At 39.0% G+C, this 27,187-nt stretch overlaps 1 protein-coding gene across 2 annotated transcripts in view; it reads left to right on the top strand.

The window, feature by feature from the left end:
- FAM19A4 (family with sequence similarity 19 (chemokine (C-C motif)-like), member A4) overlaps positions 1-22,562 on the top strand; it is an 85,485-nt gene extending 62,923 nt beyond the window's left edge. For both annotated transcript variants that reach the window (XM_014946700.1, XM_014946698.1), the window contains exons 4-6: positions 8,797-8,952; positions 16,108-16,232; positions 20,712-22,562. In XM_014946700.1, coding sequence (XP_014802186.1) covers positions 8,797-8,952; positions 16,108-16,232; positions 20,712-20,723 — 293 coding nt within the window. In that variant the 3' untranslated portion in view covers positions 20,724-22,562. The remainder of the gene's footprint in view (positions 1-8,796; positions 8,953-16,107; positions 16,233-20,711) is intronic.
- Positions 22,563-27,187: the final 4,625 nt, after the last annotated feature.

Here is a 27,187-nt window from a genome sequence, read left to right on the forward strand (position 1 = left end):
TAGGATGGCTTCTGCCATCGACAAAGAGCTGGTTATGGACGCGGATGGGATAGTCCTTCCCAATTTGCGGTCCCAGTTTGCTACTTTTACTTTCCAGTGGCAAGGGTGACCGTGTTTTAAGAGGCCGTTAGCCCTCACAACTGCGGCAGAAAATTGAATTTTTGCTTACAAACTGGTGAACAACTGTAAGCCTGGCCTATACAAATGTGTGCGTACTTGTGTCATGATTTCAGCTGGGATGGAGTTAACTTTTTTGCTAGCAGCTGGTATAATGCTATGTTTTGGATCTGGGATGGGAATAGAGTGATAGCACACTGGTGGTTTTGGTTGTTGCTGTGTAGACAAGGCCCTTTCTGCTCCTCACACTGCCCTGCCAGTGAGCAGGCTGAGAGGGCACAAGAAGTTGGGAGGGGACACAGCCAGGACAGCTGACCCCAATTGATCAAAGAAATACTTCATGCCATCCTGCTCAGTATATAAAGTTGGGGGAAGAAGAAAAAAGCAGGGGACATTCGGAGTTACAGCATTTTTCTTCCCAAATAACTCTTATGCGTGATGGAGCCCTGCTTTCCTGGAGATAGCTGAACACCTGCCTGTCCATGGGAAACAGTGAATAAATTTCTTGCTTTGCTTGTGTGCACAGCTCTTGCTCTACCTATTAAACTGTCTTTATCTCAACCCACGAGTTTCTCTTCGCTTTTACTGTTCTGATTCTCTCCCCCATCGCAGCTGGGGGGGGGGTGTGAGTGAGTGGCTGTGTGTTTGTAGCTGCCGGCTGGGGTTAAACCAAAACAACCTGCTTTCTCCAGGCAGGCAGAAATCTCTCTAGGGAGCTAGTTTCATTCTTTTTCCCTTTCTCTCATGATGAATTTGTGAAGGAAGGAACAAATAAGAGAAAAAGAGTGGTCCACATGTAATACTGAGAGGGAATGTTAATAGGACATGTGGGAAATACTTCTATATTACAGAGCACAATGTTGCTCATTTGCTACAAGATATGATGGAAAACCAAATCTTTCCCTTATATTTTCTTCTCTGCCTCACCTAAAATAGTCATACAGTAGAAAGTTTCCCCGCAGGAAATGAATAGCACCGCTTTACTCTGAGGTACTTTATGAAGTTTTATGCTCTTAGATTTCATTTGTACAAATGATATGTGTGCTTGAATCAGGATGAATATTACTGCCTGGCTGAAAGGCAGTCCTTATTGATTAACTTCAGCATAGCACCCCAGCAGGTAGAGAGGCTCATGTTTTAATTTGTTTTTGCTTCCAGGTCACTCTTCATCCACCTTTCCTTTCATTTGCAGCAACTCTCCCCTCCTCCCTCCCCCATTTACAGCACCTACTTTGGTCTCAGCTGTTTTGATTTATCGACCACTCAGATTTAATGCTTCATTCCTTGGAGAAGTCTCAATGCTTGTGTCTGATCTAAGGTCACCTATGCTACTTATTCCAGGGGACTTTAATCTCCATATGGATGTGACCTCTGACACTCGCCAAAGAATTCACTGTATTACATGATTCTCTCCAGCTGTGTCAGCATGTTCCTCCACCTGCACTGAAAGGTTATGCTTTTGATTTCATTAACTTTTTGTGTCTCATTATCAGGGTTTGTGGTCACTCACCTTGTTTTCAAATACACATCTAGATCTCCCGTACCCCTCAGGTTCCTTTCAAATTGGTTGCTTGTTTTGAGAGGTTTTGGTTCCTTGGGTATCACTTCTTACCCAAAAGAAGTTAAAGTGGTTCGGTGCTGGTTCTGTGTTTATCCGGTTAAAATGCTGACTGTGATTTTGCACATGCTGTACCACTGACATCCACAACCAATGAAGCGCAAGTGTCTTGATTGGAACAAAGGCTGTAACTTTATGGGCTGTGAGAAACTTTTTGGTTGGAAACCTGCACATTGGGTGAGCATCAACCTCAGTTCTTTCATCTGAGAGATCATTGTATCTTTGTTTACTTTCTTTGTTACAGATTCTAGCTCTAGTAATCACAATACTGCTATGTATTTGAGGAATGCGAGAGTAATGGATAGCAAACTGGATTCCTTGCTCCCTTTGTTCGTGTTCTGCATCTTACTGTGGCCATTATCATGGCCATATTATTATGGGAAGCCCTTTCTTGTCCATTTATCTGTAGAGCAGTTGAACTGGCCTCTGGTGGTGCTTCTAGACTCTCTCAACTCTCTGAACACTCGCTACCAACAAGTGAAAAGATAAAACTTTACAAGTGAAACTGGACTGAATTGTATTTGAAGAGACAACTTATTAGAAAGTACATATATATTGTATATCTAGAGAGATACAAGAGCATCTAAGTCAGGAGCTTGTGACATGAATGTGAAATTACTATGAAGAGAATCCAGTGGCTGATGGAATGGTAGGAGAGAAAAACTCTGCTGAAATTCTCAGCGTAGAAGACAGTGTGCTAATTTTACCTTCCAAGTGACTTTTTGCTTCTCCCCTTAGAAGAGGTTTAGAAACACCCCTTTTCCCATTTCCACGTGCCAAAAGCTCCCCGTGAGATGGAGAGGTTCTCATAAATATGTTTGCTTAAAAAGCTGTGAAAAATAGAAAATGTTATTTACTTTAATATATGTATTTTTCTAAGAATATTTGCCTCTTGGTGTGTTTTTCTGTGTGTTCATATATTTGTAAGAAAAAGCCAGCATGGCATTGTCCTGGTTTGGGGTCAAGCAGAGCCAACTTTCTGGTCAGTTAAGCAGACTCTTTCTTATCCTTGTTGCCATGGCAGCTGGGGTCAGCTGACCATGTTGTTTACTGTCAGGTGACCCAAACTTGACCAATGGGGTATTCCATCCCATCTGCCATGCTCTGTATAAAAGCTGAGGCATTTAGGGGTCAGGTGTCTTCTTCAGTGGCTAATGTTCTTCAATGACAGGTGTCTGAGGAGGACCCTGTCTGCTGTTTGGGATCCAGTTCCCATCTGTCACTGGGTCCAGCCTGGAACTTCCCTGGTGCCTGCAAGTTACATCTTCCTAGGAAGTTGATGCAGTTTTTTATATATATTGTATCCATTTAATTATTTCAGTTTTATTTTATTACTAATATTTCATTAAAGTAGTTTAGTTTTTTCTAAACTTATAAGTCTCTTTATCTTTCTTCTTTCCCTCCTTGGAGTGAGAGGTGGAGGAGAACAGCTGTTGTCCTATCATTGGCCGATCTGGCCCAAACTGTGACAGAGATGAAGGAGGAAGAGACTATGTACTGGTACCAAGCTTCTTAGAGTGCTTTCCTCTTAGAGTGCTGACTTCTAAACTCGTTTCTCTTACCATTGTCTGCAGTATTAGGTTCTATCACCATTCATCTCCCTATTGCCAGGCAGCCTCTTCCCCTTTAAATAAATGATGCAGTTGATTTTGTGCAGACCGAGCTTGCTGGTTTTGAGGCTTGCTGAAGAATGTGCTGAGCTAGGGTCATACTGTTCTACTGTCCAGATGTGCTGTTCTCCACAGTACTAGTTGCTTTCCTCATCAAAGAGGGCAGCTTATGAAACTGAGATTAAAACTCCCTTTAGATGTGTATTTGCTGTATGTTTCTTAGCTAAGAAATTAGAGAAAGAGGAGGTTATTTGGGATTTTTGATAAAGGCATGTTGCCTGCATGTATATTGCACTAAGAGAGTACTCCTTGGGAGTGATCAGAATTAGTCACAAAGATGAAATGGATTTGGACAGAATTGGCTAGCAACCTTCTGAAAGCTTTCCTCTTTCTTTGATATTTTCCTTGTAGTTCTGAAGTACATCACTGTGATGTTTGATATTTTATTAACAATAATTGTATTTCCCTCTTTTCATTTCAAGTTTTAGAAGCATTAATTGCATACATGGCCCCTGACTTCTATGAAGAAAGTGAAAACAAGGTCTTGTCAAATCAGTTAGTTGAAAAAATTTATTAAACTGAGAATAAACAGTTAAATCGTGATTATTCTGTCAACTCTACTGACAACATTTGTGTTGGCTTGTAATGTGCAAGTCTAATAACTTCCTAGTTTTTACTTTCTTGTTATTCAGAGATGATGACTGCCTTCTCTGAAAACTCTGAAGGCTGTCTAGCAGCTCTAATCTGCCATCTTCTGGGCTGGAAAGAGCCTTTTTGTGTTCAGTCCATGAGGTCATTAGGAGACATTCTGGACATGGGCACCTGATTGCTGTGATTATTTGTAGGTCTTATTACAAAAGGCAGCACAAATCATGGCAGGGAGTGTCCTGGATGTTGCTTCCGTTAGCGAGCCCTGTATGGAAAGACAGGGGAAGTGTCCTTAGTGAATGTGAATAGAGTTGGCATTTCTAGGGAACTAAGCTGTAAAGAAATTGGGATGTGGAGAGCAATGCACGTGCCAAACTTCTTATCAGAGGTAACCCAGAGCCCCATAGATTTTGATGTTCAGCCTCTGTCCTCCACAGTGCCTGGCTGGTAGACATCCTCTCTTCAGTATGCAGAAGGTGTTCTACGACGGGAACCTTTCTGTGGTACTGTTGCTGATAAAATGTATCTCTCCTTGGAGAGTTTTCTTATTTAAATGTGAAGATGTAGCTGAATTTCAACTGCAAATATTGACAGCCCTTAGGTTGCAGATCTGAATAGGCTTACAGGTGAAGAGCTATAAATTTATGGGCTTTTTATAAGTGAGCCCAAAGGGGCTTTGCTCTCCAGAGCCTGGCTTTCTCCCTATCTCTCATTGCAGTTCTGCCTGAAATGGCTTTCCTGATGTCTCTGGCATAGAATTCACTTACTGTGATCTTCACACTTCAAAAATTCTTCAGTCCTCTAATGCCTTGGCTTCCTGAGAATCCATTGGTTATGAAATATTTTAAGGCTGTTAGTGAGTTTTTCTGTCATTATGTTTTCAGCTGTACCTTAAATGTACTTTCAACCGGAGATGATGGTTTATCTAGTACAAGATGGAGATTAAAATGTGAAGGAGAGTATTTTTATATTCTTTCTTTTTGCTGCCTTTGGGCACCTGAATGTAGATTACAACAGGTTTCAGTAGATTTAGGCAGAAATGGACTGAGTTGATAATGAGTTTTTAAGATGTTTTGTGAGTTTTCTTAAATCCGAAAGGTACTTTGCAAACTGAGTGCTAGGTTCTCTAGCCAGGACAGAAAGCTGGCTTGTTAACACTTAGCATTTGTTCAGCACCTGGTCACAGATGTGTCTGAATATTAAGAAAAAATGCGTGTGGTGTTCAACAGAATAAAAAGTGTTAAGATTTGTGTGAACAAGCAGGAGGAAGTATAGATGTGCATATGTAGGAGCGGAAAGACTATTACAGGGGCAATCCAATTAACGCAAATGATGCATGCAGATGTCTTTGGCTTTTTAGTACCATTCACTGTTAAACTCCATAAGAGTTTAACAAAGGGGGAGAGGGCTGTCTTCCCTTGCGTGGCAGTAGTGTTTTCAAACCTGAGCATCCCGCCCCTGCCAGCAGACCACTGGGGGACACTTTCTTTTACCTGCTTGTGTAATTGCTAAGTGTGAATAAGTGCATAGTGAAACAGTAAAATCAAAGGATGCATTTATGTGGTAACTTAATTTTGCCTCCTGCAAACAACTCTGTGCCTGTTGACTCCTGGCACTTCAGGGGAGCAGTGTCACTGCTTTAAAATTCAAACAAGATAATTGAAAGCAAGCCCCAGGTTTTTCGGGCTGTATGCTCAGGGCCAACCTGTTTGATTTATCTTGGTATTGACTTAACAGGACTGTTCACCTAAAGGAAGCAGGATTTGAGCTTGAAAATAGACATTCTTTCAGCTATGTATTGATCGTTGGAGCTGGATCTAGTCCATCCTTATGATGTACCTTCTGAAAAAATGGCTTCTACCTTTATCTTGGCATCTGATGTTGGGTGAATAATGACTTTAATTAAAAAGAATACCTGGCCACTTGGTCTTTCAGATGAGATACATAGCAAATTCAAATATGTGGCCTGAGCAGTTCCAAATGTTTGCTTTTTCCTCCCTTCTTTATAATGTCTCCTTCTCAAGAGACAATCCAGACTGTGATCTTGCTCTTCTGAAGGCAGCAGAAATTTTGTTGTTGACTCCAATGAAGGCAGGATCACCTCTATAAACACTGTAGGAAACCAGTGGAATTTTCCCATTTAGTCCAAAGGGTTTTGACTCAGGCTGTAGATCTAATAAATAAATAAATAAACTTTCTTAAATTGACAAAATCTTTTCTGTCAGAACTCCTGACCATCTGCTTATTATCTCCAGACACTGTCATGTGAGGTGTTTTGTCCAAAGAACAATTCTTTGGAATGAAGTGGCATGTGTGTATTTGTATATTTGTGTATTTGTTTTCCATATTGGCTTACAGAGAAGCTACTCTTCTCTTACGGAGAAGTTACAAGCTAGTAACGTTTTGGTTTTTTTTTTAAGTTTATTATGATATGGGTATTGGGTACTTGCATGAAAATTCATACTCTGCCAATAAACCTATTACAGTAGCTATGTAAGATACTTTTATGCTGTCTTCAATATTTTTCCGACTTTCTGTGAAAAAGAAACAGTATACATTTTTCTGCTGTAGCATATTTTGCTTAAAAGTACAGTGTAGCTATTTCCTCAGAAAAAAAACACAACCCACCTCTGCATATTTAATTTCTTTTTACATGTTCAGTGCAGAAATAGAAGACTAAATTTCCTTCCAGCATTGCATGTACATAGTTTCTTGTCCATTGAGGTTGTGAATATAAATTTGGCAACAAAAGTCAGGCAGCCCTTCAGCTGTGCTTGAAATAATTGTGAAACCAAAACACACACAGGAAAGGAACATTGATAAGTCAACCTTGTAAAAACTTTTATATACATATATATATATAATTTGAATACTCTCATTTTTTTGGAAATCTCCCACCCATCCCCAAAACCTAAATTGCATTGCCAACTCTTTTGAAAGTTAAGTTTTTCCACTTAATCAACCCATAAAAATTTCTGCCCCAAAAGTACAGTGACCTTAATTATTCAATAAGATTTCATCTATGAGGATGTAAGCCTCACCATATTGCATCAGACCAAGGTGTTCTCAATCTCAAAATCCTATGTCAGGTATTAGTTGGTAACAGACTCTGTAAAAATATCAACAACAAAACAACCCAGGACAGGGCAAGGGTGGAGGTAGTAGGAAACAGGACAATCCTCCAGACTTGCCACTTGAAAGATTGTCTCTTTCTGGGTCCTCTCCCTTTCACCTTCTTTCTTTAGTCTACTGTACCTTTGATTTACCCACACCTCCACCTATATCTGTACTGCAGCCTCTTCTCGTATAAGGAGCCTGTACTGCTTTGATGGTGAATATTTTTATTATTCTCAGCATTGTCTCTCTGTCTAGATCACTTATTAAAAAACCCACCCTGCTGTAGTGCTGCTAATTTACAAGGTGCTTTACAAACACAGATAAGAGCCATCTAAGAAGGCTCTACTCTAAATAAGACGAGACAAATGCAAGATGAAGCACTTTAAGGCTGTTCAGGAAATTGAGGACATGGAAATGACTTATGCAAAGAGGAGAGAGGGTCTGTGAGAAAGGGTTTTAGGCAGGGCAGAGAATGAGTTTGGCAGTGGATGAAAATGGTCAAATGCAAGGAGCAGTGGAGCTGAGCTGTAAAAGCAGGAGCAAGGAAGGGAGAGGAAGTGAAAATAAACTCAGAGAAATAGGGGATAGTGAACAGTGAGGAAAGGCCCTTGAGAGGAAAGCAGTAGCATAGAATATTTATCACAGGTTTCTTCGAAATGGGCTGGGAGGGAACTTGAGAAATCTGTATAGGTTTGTATGGGGGTTTTTTTTGTGTTTGTTTTGTTTTGTTTTTTGACAAAGCTTAGCTATCTATGACACCTTTTCGTCTTACCTTGTTCTTAGCCTACCTGCAATGATAGGCATAGCAAGCACTGATTGCATGTTGTTATGCAGAAAGTTTCTCTGCAATTTAAGATAAGTTCCATTAAATATTACCCTGTCTATTGTGTCCATTTATGAAGGGAAATAATTAAATATAAAACCTAATGCAAGACAGGAAGCCAAAGGAAGGAGGAGTGTGCTCTCCCCGTATCTTCTTGTCTACTCCATCTAATTGACTACTCCAATCTCTTTTTCTCCCTGTGGCTTTGTAAGGGCCAGATAAGTTCCATTAAATATTACCCTGTCTATTTTGTCCTAATGCAAGACAGGAAGCCAAAGGAAGGAGGAGTGTGCTCTATTGTGTCCATTTATGAAGGGAAATAATTAAATATAAAACCTAATGCAAGACAGGAAGCCAAAGGAAGGAGGAGTGTGCTCTCCCCGTATCTTCTTGTCTACTCCATCTAATTGACTACTCCAATCTCTTTTTCTCCCTGTGGCTTTGTAAGGGCCAAGGAACATAGATTGAAAAATTGACTTGTTATGATGACCTAATCTTTATTAATAAGAACTCGATGGACTCGATGATCTCTGAGGTCCCTTCCGAGGAGTGTGCTCTCCCCGTATCTTCTTGTCTACTCCATCTAATTGACTACTCCAATCTCTTTTTCTCCCTGTGGCTTTGTAAGGGCCAGAGAACATAGATTGAAAAATTGACTTGTTATGATGACCTAATCTTTATTAATAAGAATAGGATAAACTTGGGGAATAAGCCAAATCCTACAAGATGCTTTGCGTCTTCGTCTTCTTGGGATTTAAATTGGCCTTTGCATTTTAGTATCTTGTAGGATTCTACAAAGTGCCTTTTTCTTTACATACTGATGTTTTGTTTTGCTCCCCATCGCTTATCTCTGCGATTATCAGGCCAGCACCAAGTCAAGCAAGGGACCTGTGAAGTTGTGGCCGTGCATCGGTGCTGCAATAAGAACAGGATTGAAGAACGATCGCAAACAGTCAAGTGCTCCTGCTTCCCGGGGCAGGTGGCTGGGACGACAAGGGCTCAGCCCTCGTGCGTGGAAGGTAAGCAGTCTCCCGCTCACTCATGGCTCATTAAGATTGTTTGAAAGTTTAGTCTCCTTGATTGTTTGACTTCCCACTGCCTCAAAAGCATAATCCTTCCTTTTGTTAATTTTGGAAACATCTCTGTGCATTGATGATAATGAGTCTGTGCATAAATCTGGGTGTAATTAATCCTCTTAATATATGTGCTTGTCCATTTCATGTCTGTGCCAATAAAACTTTTTAATTTTTTCACACAAGAATTCTTCTTTAAAACTAGTCTGAAAACAGCATAAGCCAAGAAATTCAAGCTTATGAATTTAACCCTTACAGTTGTCTTTAGACTTAACAGCTTGGATAAAAAGTCACTGGGTAATAAATGCAGCCCTAAGACTGGTCATGCAGATAGTGCTGGGACATCTGATTTTGAGACCTGGTCTCTGACTAGGAGTGCTGTGGAGACACCCCTTGATCTCTGAGAGGCTTGGTACCGTGAGCACTTCCCTGGGGAGGCAGTTCCAGTGACTGTCTGCCCACAAATTATGTATGTACTAAACTGTATTTGGACAAAATAAGAACACATAGTTCACGTTCATGAGTATATGTCCAGAAAGTCTTGTGTCAGAGTACGCAATTTTCAGATATATATACAGAGATGCTCTTACTTATTGGAATTCTTGGAAGAAAGTAGCTTACTGCTTAGTAGTTTTTATAGCAGATATGTTTAAGTATGTTCTATTTGGATTTAGAAAATACATTCTCTTTGGGTTTTAGCTGCTTCTACATGCACTCAAAAGGAAAATAACTCTGCAACTAATGCTGGAAAATGATATTAAGTAGGATGCCATCAGTCTCTTATGTTGACATTGCCTGTGAACTTTCCAGGGTTTGTGTTTCAGCTTTTCTTGAGCAGCACCAAAAAGACCATTGGAGCAGACTAAATGGGATCGTATTTCATGTTCTATGTAGCGTAGCAGCCTTTATAAAGCTATTGGAATGAAATTATGTTTTCCTTTCTTGACCAAAAAAAATCGAGGGTTATATAAATAAATAATTGCAATTAATTTTGTTGAGATCTGCATGATAATTTTACAGAACTCTGATGCTTCTTGCTCTATTTAAATGAAGGTCTGATTTCTCTTTTGGTGTTGGCAACCCAGGAAACAAAGTGTTGATTCTAGCTTTCCCTTAGGCCAGGCAGGCATATCACTGGTCATAGATTGTAGATGCCCCATAAGAAATTAAAAGTATTGCAAGAACTAGATTATCACAGAATATGGAAGACTGCTGAGGTCTGGGACTTTAGAAAAGTCTAGGTAAACTGTACTTACATTCTGTTCTGGACTCAAACTTGACATTTGGGCAGCTTTCTGCTATAACCTTTTTGGATTAAATTGTAACCAAGTTAATATAAGCCTTTCTCATTTTAAATGTATACATCTGGGTTTAGTATTTTGCAGGTTTTTAATTTAGTTGGGTACTTATCCTTAGTTTTTTCAGTCTTGCAACATATGGGTTTCCTGACTTGATTCCAGTGGGTTTCAGTGACAGCTTGTTTGTTAATTTGGGTGGGGGTAGAGCCTAGTTCATCAGAGTCCCTTGTCAATGACTATTGGGCGTTGTGCCCCTTTGTATAGATAGGCCATGAAATAGGCTTATAAAGCCCATCATCATGTTTTTTAGGATACAGTCATAGGCCAGCTGGATATTTACATTTTGAAATAGGTTGACAGATGCTAAAGAATTTTATACAAGGTCAGATTTAAAGCAGCAGTTTATTGGAGCAGTGTTATATGTTAAGGCTTAAGCCCTCCTCAAAGAGGTAGAGAATATGTGTGCCAATATTCACAGCGACCGAAATTTCAGGAAGGCCCCCTGTGTGAGTCAAGGCAGAATGGTTGGTTGCATAATTGCATTCAGGCACACACCTACATGTAGAAGTGACTTTTTTTCTCATGGTATGTGTTAATGAGGAAAATAAGTACTTTAGTGTTACAGAAGAAATGATAGATATCCAGGTGAGTTCCAAGAAAAGGTGTTGAAGTGGTGCAGAAAGGAAAGTAAAAGCTAGTTAAATCTTGCAAATACAGAAGGTGAAAGTCTTAAGTGCCTTGATTGCTACAAATGAGTCCATTTCCATGTTGTGCAGTAATACTATGTTGTGGGGCCTAACTGACATTTATGGAGTGCTTTGCATTTCTACAGTGTCTTTCATCTCAGAAACTTTAAATATTGGCAGTAGGAGAAGCCAAAGTACTTCATTTAAAAAGAAGAATATGAAGGTGAAAAATCAATGTTTGTTATAGATTAAGATCTTCCCAGCATTTTAAAAAGACAATGAAATTACTCGTCATAGTCTAGGTGGGAGTACAGGGCAAGAACTCTTTGGGTTGGAGTAGTTTTAATCCCTAGCCCATGATAAAAGTTACCTAGATAATTGCATTTTGAATGCATCCAACAAGAAACTGTCATTTCTGTGTTTTAACTTGTGAAAGCTACTGACAAGCGTTGCCAAAAAAAAAAAAGCAAGGCTAGTTCTGTACACGTGCACACCTCATTTTCCGGGGGTTATTTGAGCTTCCAAGCACAGGCCCATCTGATAGTTTGAGAACTGTTGCTGTGGATAAATGGATCCACTCAGCTCAGAAAAAAGCAGAGCATATGAAGGAAATTTAAATACGCATAGAGGACATACCACACAGCCTGTATACCCTGCCTTGAGTTTTAGCTATACTACTGGATTGTAGCTATAGAATATTTTTGTTTAGTGGAGGTCAAACCATTCTTCTGTCGATGACTAAATTAAATTTAGAGTAGTCATGAGATTTTGTTTATATCCATTTTCTTTACGGAAATAAACATCCTTGAATAAGTACCTCCAGCTTCTCTAACAGCTCGTGCCAAGAAGATAAAACATTAATAACTTTTGTCTGTAGAGTAGCTATCTCTGCCAAGTGCATTAAATGCTTCTAAGTAAATCATCACTAGCCAAATCATCTTCCACCAAGGCAATTCTATTAGTCCTAGAATGCATGAGGAGTAAACACTCAGATTGGAAAAAATGTGAATGGGAATAAAGAATTGTTAAAAAATTTTCTGTAGGGCCAAAGAGCCACAATGAAAAAAACAAAAGGACGATTTTGGCTGAAAGCCCGTATGGATTCCACACTGAAGGGAAGAGAGCATATAGAAACCAGAAAACAAAAAATCAATACATAAGAAACAGATAAAAGAAGAAATAGGCTGAGAAGATTTCCCTCCCACTGTGTTTGAATGGATTTCAGAATACTTGAAAATTCAAAAGGATGCTAATGCTGTGTCAGTATTCAAAGAAAAAAGGGAAATATACAGTAGAACGAATAGCGTACTGAAAATTTATATGGAATAAAGCTTAATCCAGTGGAGTAGGAAAGACATCCGTATTTGTCTAGACTAAAGACAATATGAATTTGCTTGTTCAAATAGAACACACAGAAATCCTTAAAAAGAAATATTGGCCCATAATGCCTGAAACACTGACATTCTTAGTGCTGTGTCACAGTTCTCCTTTTGGGAAGTAACAGGATGAGTTAGGTACTTTATAACTCATTGTTAACTGAAGAAGTGCTAAACAACATCTACTGGGATAAATTTTTTTTAATTTTGTTTTTTAATTCTGGTCCTGGGTAGTTTAGAGTCCTAATAAGGTGGCTAATGGATCTCTGGTCAGCTATTGAAATCCAAAATGTATTTCAGAATACTTGAGGTATTCTAGAAGATCACTAGTATTATACTGATTTGAGAGGGTAGGTAGCATGGTCTAGATACTTAGGGGCAATTGAGGCTGATCTCAATCCTGTGTGAATAACCGAGAAGCTGATATGATAGCCAATTAGCAAGGAATTCCTGGAGAACAGATCACAAGAGTGTATGTGATTTTCTGAAAAGAGTTTTGCCAGACACTACTGATGCCATTTCCAGAGGAGTTTTCAAAAGTAATACAGGTAGTTTCTGGTATGTGTGTAAACCCGGGTTTTCCAAGTTTCCTTGGAAGACAATGTATAATTTATTCAACTAAAGATTTGGTTATGAAGTACATTTGAGGATTTAAGTCTCATTTTTCTCTAAGCTATTTAATTTTGAACCATATGCCACTGTGTGCGCTGCTCAGTGTCGGTTACCTACCATAGCTCAAACACACATCTCTCCACAGAGCCATCAGTAGGAAAAGGGAGTCAAATGGCAAATACCTACTGGGATTTCACAGTGCTTTGCTCTGCACCTCACACTCTGCAACATTTTTAGCAGTGACCTGAAAGCAAATATAGAATCTCTCCTGACAAAAGAATGTATGGGTTTCATCCAGTGGGGCAAAGGAGTAATTAATGACAAGCCCAAGGCAGTCATATGGCATAGTGCTACTCGGAGGAAGTTGAACCTGTTTGAAATTACTGTACTAATAAAGACAAATGCATTGTGGCGTGAAACTGAAGAAGTTCAATCAGCTCAGTTTATCAGGCAGAAGATTGAAAAGTTACTTGATTGCAGCACGTTCAATACCTTCATGGGGAGAAAATGATGATTAGTAATAAGTGCTGTAATGCAGGAGAAGAAAGCATAATGGAAGAGGTGGGAAGAAGAAGAAAAGTAAGGCTTTGTGTTTCATGCTGAGATTGTTTAACTTTCAGAAAAAAATGATAATGGGAGAAGTTTCTTTCTTTGCCTGTTCCAGATTGCCTTGGAAGACACTGTGTAGCCAAACACAACTGGGGACACAACATAGCGAATTGCATGAGACAAGATGAGATGATGTTTTGACACCTTTTGGCTTTGTTCTCTATGAAACTATTGTTTCCATGGAGTCACATTATCTAGGGAGCGATGTCAGCAGAAGGTTTATTTCTGGCAGGGTTTCTGGCTGGTTTCTGGCTGATTTCCAGCAAGTCAGCTGGCTAATGTCCAACTGAAGCAGTGTCCCTTCGTGTGGGTGGTTGTGTATGAGAGTGACATAGCTGCTCTCCTTTCGTAGAAAAGTCATCTGTTGAAACCTCTCCAGGAGTCCCTCAATCTGAAGAAAAAACCCTTATATCCTCCAGTTAGTTGCACAGTTAAAGCGACAATAATAGTTAAAGAACTTTAGCTATGAGGATAAGGTTAAGGCTGTGATGGGGAATTTTAACAGACTAATCTCAGGGGTGTGTTTGACACAAACAGCTACAGCCAGTTAGGACATATAGATCAGCAGAGTGGACATTACAACTACAAAGAAATTGGACATAGAATGGATGTAAGAATTAGTGGTTTGCTACAGCAAAGAATTGGGGATTTGCTGAAAGCTAATGGAATGAGATCTGTATTAAGTATTTCAAAGTGTTGCCATTACTCTGAGGAGAGGTATCTGCACAGAATAGAAATCAGTCAACAGGAGGGTAGGAGTCACTTTCCATGAAAGTGTCTAAAGAAGAGGTGAATAGAAGGTGAGTTATGCAGTCTATTGAAGAGCTTGTGGATCTTGTTTGAGTTATTTACTCAGCAATGCTTCCCATTCACGTCTGTGCTTGTTTTAATGGAAGATGGTACTGCTGGAGATGGTGGGCCAGTTTCACTGTCTTCAGTTCACGGGCTCCACATGGACCAGGAATTTGCATGGGCACAATTGCTCAATAATGCTGTGTGAACCCACTCCTGTGCTGCCCTTTTGGCCAGTCAACTCATCCTTTTATTCTTTAATCGGGTGTTAGGAGCAGGTTGATGCAGGTTGTATAGATAAATAAAAACTGTCATGTTTGGTGTGTTTTCTGTGGTTTCAAAACATCTTGAACCCAAAACAGTATGAAAATTGTTGGATCTTAGGAGTTGTTAGAGTAGCTGTCCACAAGGGATTCCAAGTACCTGCAGGAGGCAGGTGAGTGAGAGGTGGTTTTCAAGGTCTGAAGTTGAACAAATGATCCAAGATCCAAGTGATTGGTGAAAGGAACCATGCATTTATTTTGTAATTCTATGAGATTGAAAGAATAGTTTGTAAGAGCCAAACTGGTATTCCAGAAGTATATGTTTCATAGTGCTTTTCATGTAGGCTTAAAGTGAAAGTACAAAACAGAAGTAATTGAATGTACATTTCAGCAATATCCTGATATCATCTTGCCTGCTTGTCATCCAAATTTGAACATTGCAGAAATATGAATCTACCTTGAAATTAATAGGAAAAAAAGTGCTTTAAAAGAAGCAGACTCCATTATTTTTTTTCATCTCTTGGATGCGGTATCTTTTAAAGCATCAATTTGATATTTTGTGCACATAGTGGCATAATGCAAGCTAACTAAATCAGTGCTTTAAGCCATATTTTATTTTGAAATCCACCTTAGATTATGTAAGATTGTGAACTGATATATTTCATAATAATTTTCTGGGATTTAATGAATCCCATGAACAATGCAAAACTGAGAAATGCACGCAGGTATTTGTGGGAAATTATATGTGTTGTTAACAGCAGTATTATAAAGTCATGACTACATGTGCAAAAATAACAAGCATGGTCTTATTAATGAAAATTGGCTTAAGGGTAGAAAATTAATAAGTTTGCAGATTTAAGGTGTACTACTGTAGTCTTCCAAAACATACTGCAAAACTGGCAGTGTAGCTGCAAGTCAATTTTTAGTTAATAATCTAATGCTTTCAGGTGGTTTCCACATTCTTATCTGCAGTCGTTGCTGACAGAGCTCACGTGCTTACATCTCTGTGCAATTCTATTTTCTCACCCAGTGAAGGGAGAAACTGGCATTTCTTCATCCAGTCTCACATATGCGTATCCGGGTTAAACAAGAAGCCTTAGTTTCATTCCACCTTATAGCAGGTACTTGACTGAAGCACGTAAATGACAGAGACAAGTCATCTTTGTAATCAGTGGAGATGGAAAGGCACTTCCAGAGGTCAGTTCCAATGTTGGAGTCAGTCTGTGGCGGTGCTTACGTGTCTTCACCATTTGCATATGGCATTTACCCTTTTGTGTGCTGAAGTGTTTTAGCCACATTTTTTAGCTCAAACACAGTCAATATGATTAGGTAACAAATCAGTAACTGTTGGTTCTACCTTTTGAAATCAAACAATTGAATGTTTCACAGGCAACCTTCCTAATAAAACCAACAGTAATAAGAAAAGAGATTATATTCTGTTTCTCTTTCCTGTTTCTTCTTCTAGCTTCCATTGTCCTACAGAAGTGGTGGTGTCATATGAACCCCTGTTTGGATGGAGAGGACTGTAAAGTACTACCAGACTATTCAGGTTGGTCTTGCAGCAGTGGAAATAAAGTCAAAACCACAAAGGCAAGTACAGAGATCACCTATATTTAAAGGTGGCAATCTGCTGATAGCACTTGCTTATTGCATTGCACCTGCGGGTGTGAGCACCAGTGCTGGACTCCTTGGTGTTTTGGAAAGTGATGTTTAATGCAATTGGTCTCAGAAAGGGAAATGTTGGACCAGAACTGTCCCTTCACTGCCAGCCTCGTTAAGTTATTGCGTGCTGGAATCAAACTGAAGAAGGCCCTGCTTCATTCTTTAGCGAGCAAAGAAACCATTCAGTTGTGACCAGTGCTAGAGGGTTAGTCATGCTCCAGGATCAATTCTTCAGTTTGCAGACTGACTACATGGATTCAAGGTCTTTACCACTGTCACCTAAAGTTATATTCCTGCACTATTGGAAAGCCCTTTTAGCTTTTGGAAGAAGTAGCCTGTCTTGAGAGTTGTTGAGAATCTGCACTGACATCAGTGGGAACTGTGGGACAGTGAGCACCACTGGAAATCAGGCTTGTTCAGATCATCTCTAATTACAGGCCATCCTGTAGACTGCCTGTTTTAAAAAAACCACACATTTTTCTATGCTATCCTATTTCTTAATTAATGGCCAGCAGAGAGAAAATATCATGTCCTCTGTCTGCTTAGCAACCTAAAATGAGTTCAGTGCATTGAAGTTCAATAACTCATAGCAAACTGCATATCTAAATATATCATAAAACATGAGTCTTTAGCAGGCAGTAGCAAGGAAAGACATATGCTTAGCTTTTCCCTTTACAGCCTCTTCTAGTTGAGAATTAATGTTGTTGATTAGGTTGCAGTCTGAGCAAATACTGACACCAAATGTTGTTTAATAATGACTGTTCTAAGGAGCGAAAACTCTACTAAATTCTGGATGAAAGAGAGAAAATGAGATAGTTTGGGCAGCTGTGGTGTGGTGTCGGTGATCTAAAGCCCAGCTACAGACACTGCACGGTTGCAAGCTTGCTGGAAAAATCTGACCAAACCAACCAGTTTGGAAAACCCTATTCCTGTTTTCAAGATCAGAGTAATTGTTGGAAATCAGTGTCATTTATCAAATGCCAAAGATGTAGTCTATGGTGTGCCTAGATCCAGCACTTCTCCTGTAGTGGATACTATACCCCAATGTTAACCTGTACCCTCTAGAATCAGTATTAGGTACCTGGCAGTCAGGTATCGAAAGGTATAGATCACACTCAGCCTCTAATTTTTTTCACAGGCACTGATGTTTAACTACTCCTATGTAAATAAAGAGTATAGTTGTACTCACACTGTACTCGTCACACTGAAGGGTGAGTCTGGCAAGGTTGGAGTTTTATGCTATGGCCAGTTCATCTCTGGCCATAGCAGAAGAGAGCTGGCAGTTTATCCCCAAAGGACCTTATTGGAAAAGAATAAGCCAGGGTTAAAGACACCTGATGCTTTCAATAAATAGGGATGAAGATGGGGATAGGGATGAAGGAAGAATTTTATGTTGGCATTGATGACCACAGGCTTTTGTTCCTGCAGCTGTCTCTTCCTTCCTATGAACAGTTGCCTTAAGTTCATTGAGGTCAACTGATCACTTGAATCATATGGTCTGTGTTCATGGCTCTTGCTCTTAAACAGTGAAAAGAGGCAGCCTGAGTCAGTGGGAGTTTACTAATAGAAGGGCAAATTTGGCACGGATCGTTTATTTTATTATCCATGACAAATATTGCACCCAGCAAACTACACAATGTATGGTAATGCATTATGATGAGTACAGGGATGTCTTTATAAAGCTGGAGTTGGACAAATCATCCTGCCTGCAATTAGACCCGTGCGAATTCATCAACTCCAGTGAGTTTGTGTGGGTCTAACAGAGGGCAGAGTGTAGCAATATGAGTGCAAATGTTGTTTCATTAAACTCTTCCTCTGCTTTGCTGGTATGAGGAGTGATGCATTTTGCATTGATTTTTATCACCATAGGAGATGTCTTTGAGGGGTATTTAATTGAAAGGCACTTGTGCTTAGTTGTGAAACAGCTGACTGTATTCCTGATGTGAGAGCTCTTCCGTTTCCTTGCATGGTGGTGTTTTCCTTTCACTGCCCTGTGTTGTTTTAGGTTACATGTCCTACCATGCTAAGGTAGGACTGTATTTCCTTGTTCATGTGGTTAGCAACAGCAAAAGGGAAATTCTGATTCTGATTGGGATCTGGGAGTACTGCAACAACATAAATGTAAAAGTGAATAACGAAGTTAGTGGTTAAACATTACACTGAAATGACACAAGAGAGTCATAACCTGTAACTAGTGATTGTTCGAAAAGGGAACAAGCAGACTTCCTTAAAGGGCAGATCCCTTAAAAAGGTGTTGCAGTATCTCCCTTTTTAATTACTCTTTGCTAGAAATTCTTCCCTTGTTTGCTGTATGTGATTTACATGTAGATACTCCAGGGAAACAACTACTTTCATTCTTTTCAAAAACTTTAAGTTTGGCCTGTGAATACTTTTTCCATGCATTTACCTGTGTAACTTGTGGAGTTACTTCTGGAGCCTGAGATCTAACATAGCTATATCCCCAGTCATAGTGACATTTCTTAAAGCTGAGGGCTTGTCATAATATAGCCAAGCTGTTGTACTCCTGTAGTTAGCTTTTAGTAGTGTACCTTTTGCGAATTAGTCTGAAGTGACAAAGTTTGTAATCTTTTATTAGTCCAAGTAAGAAAGGACATGATTTGTCCAAGGTTTTGTGGGTGGGATTCATTGTGCCCGGCTGCAGGCATGCATCCAAGCCAAGTTTAGGATTCTCCAAAATCAGGTGGGGAAAAATGGGTGATCTCACAGCATGACTGTGCCCATGAGTACTACTTTCTATCTACTGTACCTTAAGGAAACCCTGAATGACAATCTTCCATGTATGCTCACTAGACAGCAAAAGCTGTGCTACAGAATCTGTCCTGGCATCCATATTTCCTCTAGGCATTTTGCCTGTCTTGTGGGTAGTTTTCTCTGTCTACCAGGATAGAGTTGTTGCACAAATATAATGAGCAATAGTAATTCCAGATTCTGAACAAAAACTTGTGGCACAGGCAATATTGAACTGGAAGGAAAATACAATGGAAAGAAAATTTCCCTTGTTACGGGGAAAAGGAAAGTATGATATAACTTTTTTTAATTATTTTAAAAATGAACCAAAGGGTTGTCCAAATTCAGCTCAATCAACACGGTGTGTATGAAGCGCATTACTAAAACTTTACACAAAGAGGACTGTATGAACTGCCAGACTGGTAGTCCAAACCACACAGCAGCCTGTGTCTCTCAGTGCTGGGATACTTAAATCAGAAAGACACAGCAAAACCCCTGTGAACAATTATAGAAAATGTACACATACATGAAATTCTTCCAACTTAATAGTTGGCTTATGTCTAAACCACAAGAGTTGAAATCCATTCTATATTAATTTTTTTCGATGTTATGTAGTAAAGATGATCTCATTACCATTTAAATTTCTAATCAATTTTTAAAGCTTTTTAAGACCCTTGGATCAGTGCTAGTTGGGGCAATGACTTACATGGATTAATTATACACTGAAAGAGGAAATGCCATTTAATCAATTTTAAGTCCAGTGCCTTTTCATTTTGTTAAAATATTAGAGTAACTTGAAGTATATGAAGCACAGGAGACTCCTGATGCTACTCAGCATTGCAGTGAATAGTTAAAAGCTGAGTGGGACAGTTAAAACATGAAAAGCTGAAGAGCTTGTATCGTACATCAGTTACCTCAGGGAAGGAAATAAAAACTTCTCTATGTGGAGTGTCTGTTTAGTTTTGTAACACGTCTGACACTACAGACTAGAGCTGACAAAGCTTTCCTCCTTGCAGGCTGCCTATTTGCATCCATTTCCAGGATGGGAGATCTGACAGAGCCCCTCCTCACTGGAAAACCAAACCCACTGGGTTTGCACAGTGCTCTGTGTGTGTGTGTGTATTTATGCTTGCACACACATCCCTGGTTGAATGTGCATATGGTGTAAGGGGAAGAGACCATGGGGTCCCATGGGAGAAGTGCTATCTGAAGGTGGCTTCTTCTACAAGAACAATTGATGCCCTCTGCAGACCGTGTTCTGCCTGATCCCCAGTTCTCTTCTGTAAAATGGACCACTGGGAATGAGTAGGACTTTGTGAGAATGGCCCTTTGGGATGTGAGCCACGCACGTGCTGTAGGCATTGGTGTTGGAAATGATGCTAAGCAAAAAAAAAGCAGGAGATTTCCATGAGGTGACGGTGGCAAATTTCATAGTAAATGGCCATTTTTTAAATCTTCAAATCTCCCTTATACCATTGAATAACAGTATAATTAACATTTGCATATAGAGTCTGTTTCTGAGCAAGGTATGTAGGTATGGCTGGGGCAAGTTTGTTCCTGATGTATTCATGGGTACAGTTACTTTGCAACAACAAAGCACATACTGTCATCCTTATTGGATCAATTCTGTGTGGGTAACTCTTTCCTCTTCTTTTATAGGTAACACGGTAGCAAAGAATAAACCTGTGGGTCACTACCAGAACAAAGACACGTTGCTTGGCTGTTACACAGAGACCCTTTTCTGTGACAATGCCATTGACTTAATTCTTTGAACTTGCAAAATTAGTCAGCAAAAAGGACACTACTTCTCCTTTCAATTGTGGCTGCAGTTCCTGAACCTGGATTTATACCTGGATATACAGAATGGTACATTTTAATTTCACAAGAAAAAACAAGGAGATTTGGTTCTACCTGAAATGCACCCTGGATTCCCAAGAATCTGATACGTGGCAGAAATTCGTGGAAGAGCACACCTGAACTTCTGTGGTGCATCAAGGATAAGACTTTCTTAACAACACTAAGATATGTAAAATTGTTTTAAAGGAGTTTAGATCATGAATGTAACCTAGGGGGTCAAAGAAAGAAAACGCTTCTGTTAGAACTGATATGGATGATCTTAAAGGTCTTTTCCAACCTAAAAGATTCTATGGTTCTATGGATTGGTCTGAGGTACTTCTCACATACAGTACAATATAAAAATACAAAGCTGATCCCAATGCTAAGTGAGTTGACAGGACAGTGTAGTAAATTATGTCTTGGTGTATTTTCAACGGTGATTTAGTAACTATCAAGGTTGTATGATGGTGAAAAGATGGAACTTACAAATCAGTAGCAATTATTGTAGGGCAAACTTTGATTATATCTGTGCAGTTAGATTTATTTTCTTAGATAGTTCTGGGTAGTTTAACTTTTACATTCATAAGTGGTGGCAGGAAAGCATGAGGAAGAGAAAAAATTTGAAAATAGACATAGTTTTTCTTGTCCTAAAATAAATCCATTCTCTAGGGGAATAGCAATGTATACGTATTCCTTGCCTCTTTGAATCTAGATATGGAAAAGAATTTAGCCATTAGCTAGAAATATTCATTCAGATTCCACAAAAAAAGGAGAGCATGCATAAGGAAAGCTTACTGGAAGGAGGGTAATTTGTTTGGATTTTCATAGCTTTGGTTATATACTAATAGGTAACATACTTAAAATTCATAAGCAAAATTCTAGATAAAAGTGAATCTTCACTTTCAATTAGTTCTTGTTTAGAATGATTATAATAATTAAATGTCCAGTTCTTTGACAGACTGAATTTCCAAGTAGTTACATTTTGTGACACATAATTGTTCCATATTATTGTAGATGCATTTCATACTGTTTTTCTTATTTGCCTGTTACAGTTTTTTGTCATCAGTCTTCATAAATAGAACAGCAAGTAGAGGTGAAGCTGTAGCCAGTCTGTTCCCTGTTACATCATTTTGTGACTTAAGCTGCATTGAAACAGACTAAAATGCAAGGATGCAGATGGCTGTCATGCAGATGAACTGCTGCCGACCCAGCAACTGAATTCATTGTTATGCTTTATGTAAATAGTAAGGTAACAGTGTATATCTAATTTTTATATAGACAGAAAAGCCAAAAAAATAAAATGAGTGTATTCTACTAATTTAGGTCATTGTGCACAAGCTTTCTAGTTTATGGGAAAGAGCATCAGCAGTGTGAAGCTCTTTAGAGTAATAATTGTTAGCTTTTGATTTGCTGGAGTGAGTGAGAGTATTCAGCCAGGTAGTTCCATTGAAGTCAGTGGTGGGAAGATCTGGCCCTGCATTTTTTTGGTTTTGATTTCTCTGGTTTAGTTCACTATCAATTATGTATTTGATTACAGCTGGGATCATAGTGGTCATTGTACTCGGTGATAAGTAAACAAGAGATTTTCTGCTCTGTGCTTGGACAGCTGAAGAGGCAGTAGACTCTGCTTGCTCTAATGAGCTCTATATTCCTAATATTTTTCCATTGTTTCAATTTCCTGATTAAATTTAAAATTACCTTTATTATTCCTACTGTTTCTGTGTGTATGTATTCAATGATACCATCAGTGAAATAATTTTCATTTACTATTTTTACAATGTTGACTCGTAACTGGTATTTATTTATTTACTTATTTATTTTGGTAAGTGCTCCTCGAAGGCATAGTAAAAATCATTGCTGGGATGTTCTAAATGGACAAACGAGTTTTAGAGAACAGTTATTATTTTTCTCTTTTTTCAAGATAAATACAAAGAAATTAAGTTACTTTCCCGTGGTCATACACTGGATTTCTGGGGAAACTGAAAATGTAACTAAAATTTATGTCTAATTAAAGTCTTTCCTGTTCAAGGCACATAACATACTTACCCCTTTGGTGTACAGTAGGTTACATGCCTTGCAATAGCAACCTGGAAGGTGTTTTTGCTGCCACTGAGGAAGGGGGAAAATACAACGTAAGTTTAATAGCCCAAATGAATGACTTGCCTTCCTAGATCCTATAAGTTTGATAGCATGAGATTATGAAATACACCCCAAATGAATGACTTGCCTTCCTAGATCCTCAGCCCATGACAGAGATTATATATTCCTAAAGCAGCTTCGTTCTGGAGGATCTTGGGTTGATTTACAGCTTTTTCTGACTCATTGCACAAATGCTGTAATATATGCCTGTCTCTTTTTGGAGGATTGCTGTTTCTTCTAATGCTGTTGTCTGGCATCTGACACCAGTGTAGCCCTTCTGCTGAGTGATAGCAAAATTAAAGTCTTTGCCAGCAGCTCTGTTAGTACAAGAGATCAGCGTCCCAGATTCTTGGTGTGTTCTCTATGTAAATCTTTTAGTTTATGTTTATCTACTAGTTCTAGAAGAGCAGGTTTTGCAAGCAGCATACTCACAATCTCTTAGAAACCTCAGTTTGCATCCCACTGTGAAGCTTCTATGAGACTAAAACAGGTGCGTCATCATGTCCAGGCTTTTGTTTGGGCAGGCATTGCCTCCTGCAGTCTGGTTCAGAAAGTAATCCTCTTTGTCTTAAAGTGGCAATGTTTTGCCATTCAATTTCTAACAAAGATTGTCACAGACGCTCCTCTGATGAGGTATTATTCTAATATCCAAGCTGAACTGATCCACGTCCTGATTATACCTGTATCTTACTTCTTAACTTTGCTCTTTTCTATCCTCATTAGGATGACCCTGATGTGTTTTCATTCACCCAGGTGACATTTCAGTAGGCATAAAATAACCATGGCCTCTTCATCTCCCTTCTTTTTTCTCTGCCTATTTTTGTAGCTCTCTTTGCATCCCTTGCAATTTAATTTTGGTCGAGGATTGCCAGAATTATGCACTTTATTTGACATCTGCCATTGCCAGTTTTCTAGTGTCATTTGCATTTCCCCATCTCTGCTGCAAATACTCTACTTTCTACAGCCTATGTTGCTTTTGCCTTTTTCATAGCTACATCACACACCAGCAAGTCCCACTCAGTGAGTGTTTGACTGATATTCTAGGCTTGCTCTTCTCAGCTCACACCTCCTTGCTGATAGTGTGTATTCTTACCAATTCCGCTTCAGAGAATGGCCTTGAAGTTTGTGCTGCTGAATGTCACCCACCGTTACTCTCCCAGGCTGAGGTCATGAGGGGCTGCCTGTTCCCTGTGCTGAGGTTTTCCTGTGCCTCTTTGCAAGGCCATGGTCAAACACCACCCAGGCTGACTGGTGAGGAACTCCAGCCTATCTTATTTTGAAGAGAAAGTACCATTGTTCACTCTTTAGCCAGTTCCTTACCAGTGTCCTTATCTTCTCCAATTAGATAAGGAAATATCTGTGGTATCAAAATAAATGCATTGATATATAAACTAGATTAATGGAATTTTCTTTATCTAGAAAATAAATTATCTTAATGAAAATCCCTGCAAGGTTTCTCTTGTATCCTACAACTGTTAAATCCATGACAGATTTTATTCTGTTTTCCATTTACCCCTGTCTGTTACCTTCAAGGATTTGTGTTAGAATTTTTACCTAAAAAGAATGAATAAAATTTTTACATTTGCTGTAAATTTTCTCAAGAGTTACTTCATAAAAAACTGACAATAATAGAAAATGCCTTTAAAGACTAACAATTTGCTTGCAGACTCAACAGTTAAGAGTTCTGTCATAACTATAGATGCTTCAGTATCTATTGAAATATAGATGATCCTGTAAGAAACTTTTAACTGTTTAGGATAAATAAATGGCTCTAAACTGTGGTAATGTCATTTAAAGGAGCAGCAGAGTGTCCCAAGCTCTGCATTGTGGAAATGCTCACCTTGGAATTTGGAATATACTGGTTATGTTGAGCTCATGAGGATGTGTTTTTGAAGGTTATGGTTGCAGAGATTCTCACTGCATGGAAATGAGACTCCTACACCTGTAGATGTAGAGTATGTACTTTTTTCTACCTCAGTTACTGTAGTGTTTAGTTGAGCAACTAGATCCCCTTTGCAAAAACAGGATTATCTAGACAAAGATAAAAGGTGGAGTTTTTTTCCAAATGATGACTTTTCCTTGAAAAATAAGCAGCACATCTCTTGCGATTTTCTTTGTGTCTTTTGCTTGTTAAACAGTTACTCTTTTTAAAAGAAAAAAAGTGCCTAGGCAGTGTTTTCAGCTTGAACTTTAAAGTCTAGAACCTTGTATGTGTATGTCTTAGTTACCAGATTTTTCTTATTTAGATAAAAATTCACAAAGGTAATCAATTAGAATAACAGCCTGTACCAACCTTCAAGAGACCTTTTGCATTTTATAAAGTACTGTAGCCTTATTATTGTTATGATGACAAAGTCATCCACCAGGAGAAATTAATATTGCGGTTAGAACACTTCAGGGGCCATTCTATCCTGCTTTGCGCGTGTGTGTGACGACCCCATTAATACTAACAGAAATTACGTGCACTTGAAGAGTGGTTGTGGTGGCATAGATAAAAAGTTTCTTCCTTACGGTCATTTATACAAAATGATAGTCAATGAAATTTTGCCAGAAAAATCACTACAGGCTACACTTAACTTGGAAGCTCAAGCCTGGCAAATGCAACAGCATTTTACCAGCTCAGGATGGACCCTGGAAGTGAATATGTCTCACTGGTCCTTTGCAGTGTGATGACTTCTGAAAGGTGCAGATGTGAGGGAGGCCGAGTGGAAAGTCAACTCTGGCTTAATTCTTCTTGCCCATGCCATACACGGAAGAAAGAACATTGAGTATGCAGTCTTTGTACGCCTTTCTGCGACTGAAGTTCTGAGATTTATAAATCCCTTCTAGCTGGTGTAAGTTTTTCGTTTTGGAAGGTATCTAAGGGCAGGGTCAGATCACAAGTGATTAAGCAGCGCATACTAACAAGATCCTGATCTTTAGCTGAAATGCAGGTATCACACATGTTTGTGGAGGTATGAAGTGAGGTAGCTTCAACTACTATGAAGGCTGCAGCTGGGGGACAGTAGTAGCTTTTAAAGATATACTAACTCTTTGATTTAAGTTATCTGCCATAACCTAGATTGTACCTGCAAAGTAGTGGTTGTCTAGGGACATTGGGTGATCCAGCATTAGCAGTGGCTTCTTCATTTAGGGTATAAAAGGGTTTTATCTTTGTAAGTGAAATTTTGCACAACTGACTCTTTCGATTTAGATCTTGATGTTTAGTCACTGAAGACTTCTCAGCAGAGGAATAGGAACACAAATGTTTTGTCCACTCACCGGAGCTGTGTTTCGCTTCATGACAATCTACACTGACACAAGATCGCACAGATTGTGAAGGGCATTTACACAAAAAAGTATAAATTGTAGGAATCCAATATGCCTTCTGCTCCTTAATGTATGCACTGGGTGAAGATTTAGTAATCCCACTCATGGCTCTTATTTGTGCTCTCTGTAATTCAAGTTCGTGGGTGGATGCACTTTCTTCATATACTATTTTTTTTTATTATTATTTTTTTTTTATTTGAATCATCAGGGAGTTTTTTCACAGAAATGCCTTCCAGTCAGGAAGCTTCTTGCTGAGTCTTCTGAGTAGAGGGAAAGTTTGGTTCAGACATGAAAAGAAAGCTAAGAGGGACATGGTTCATCCAATTCCACAAGTGGTCTCTACAGGGAGCCTGAAGAGTAACAAGGTAACCTTGGTAAGATACTCCTCAACATACTCCATTTTAATTATAGAAAGGGTTATTCAATAGACTTTTCAAGGACAATTGACTTGTAGCTATCATATGCCTGAGACCGCAGAGAGCCACAATAAATGGAAAAATAATTTGCATACACCTTAAAGGAGCATCTACAATGCCATCCATCAGTCACCGTAAGAAAGAAACAAGGAACATTGCAAAAGTAGAAAAGTAGCCTAAAAGATAACAAAAAATTGGGTACAGAATCTTTTTGTCTGCTGCATAGAAGTATGTGGATCCACCCAAGCTCATGCATTGAATGATTTTCCAGTTTACAGAAACACAATAATTTTTTCTTTATCACATTTTTCAACAAATACGCCCGTTACTTAAAATTCACTAGAACAAGTGATTTGCAAGCAAAACTGTCAGCTGTTTGCTTACCCTTTAAATTAAGTGGTCCACAAAGTAATCTACTACAGTGGTAAAATCAAT

This window comes from Calidris pugnax, unplaced genomic scaffold, assembly GCF_001431845.1.
Source record: "Calidris pugnax isolate Ruff unplaced genomic scaffold, ASM143184v1 scaffold81, whole genome shotgun sequence".
Taxonomy (NCBI): Eukaryota; Metazoa; Chordata; class Aves; order Charadriiformes; family Scolopacidae; genus Calidris; species Calidris pugnax.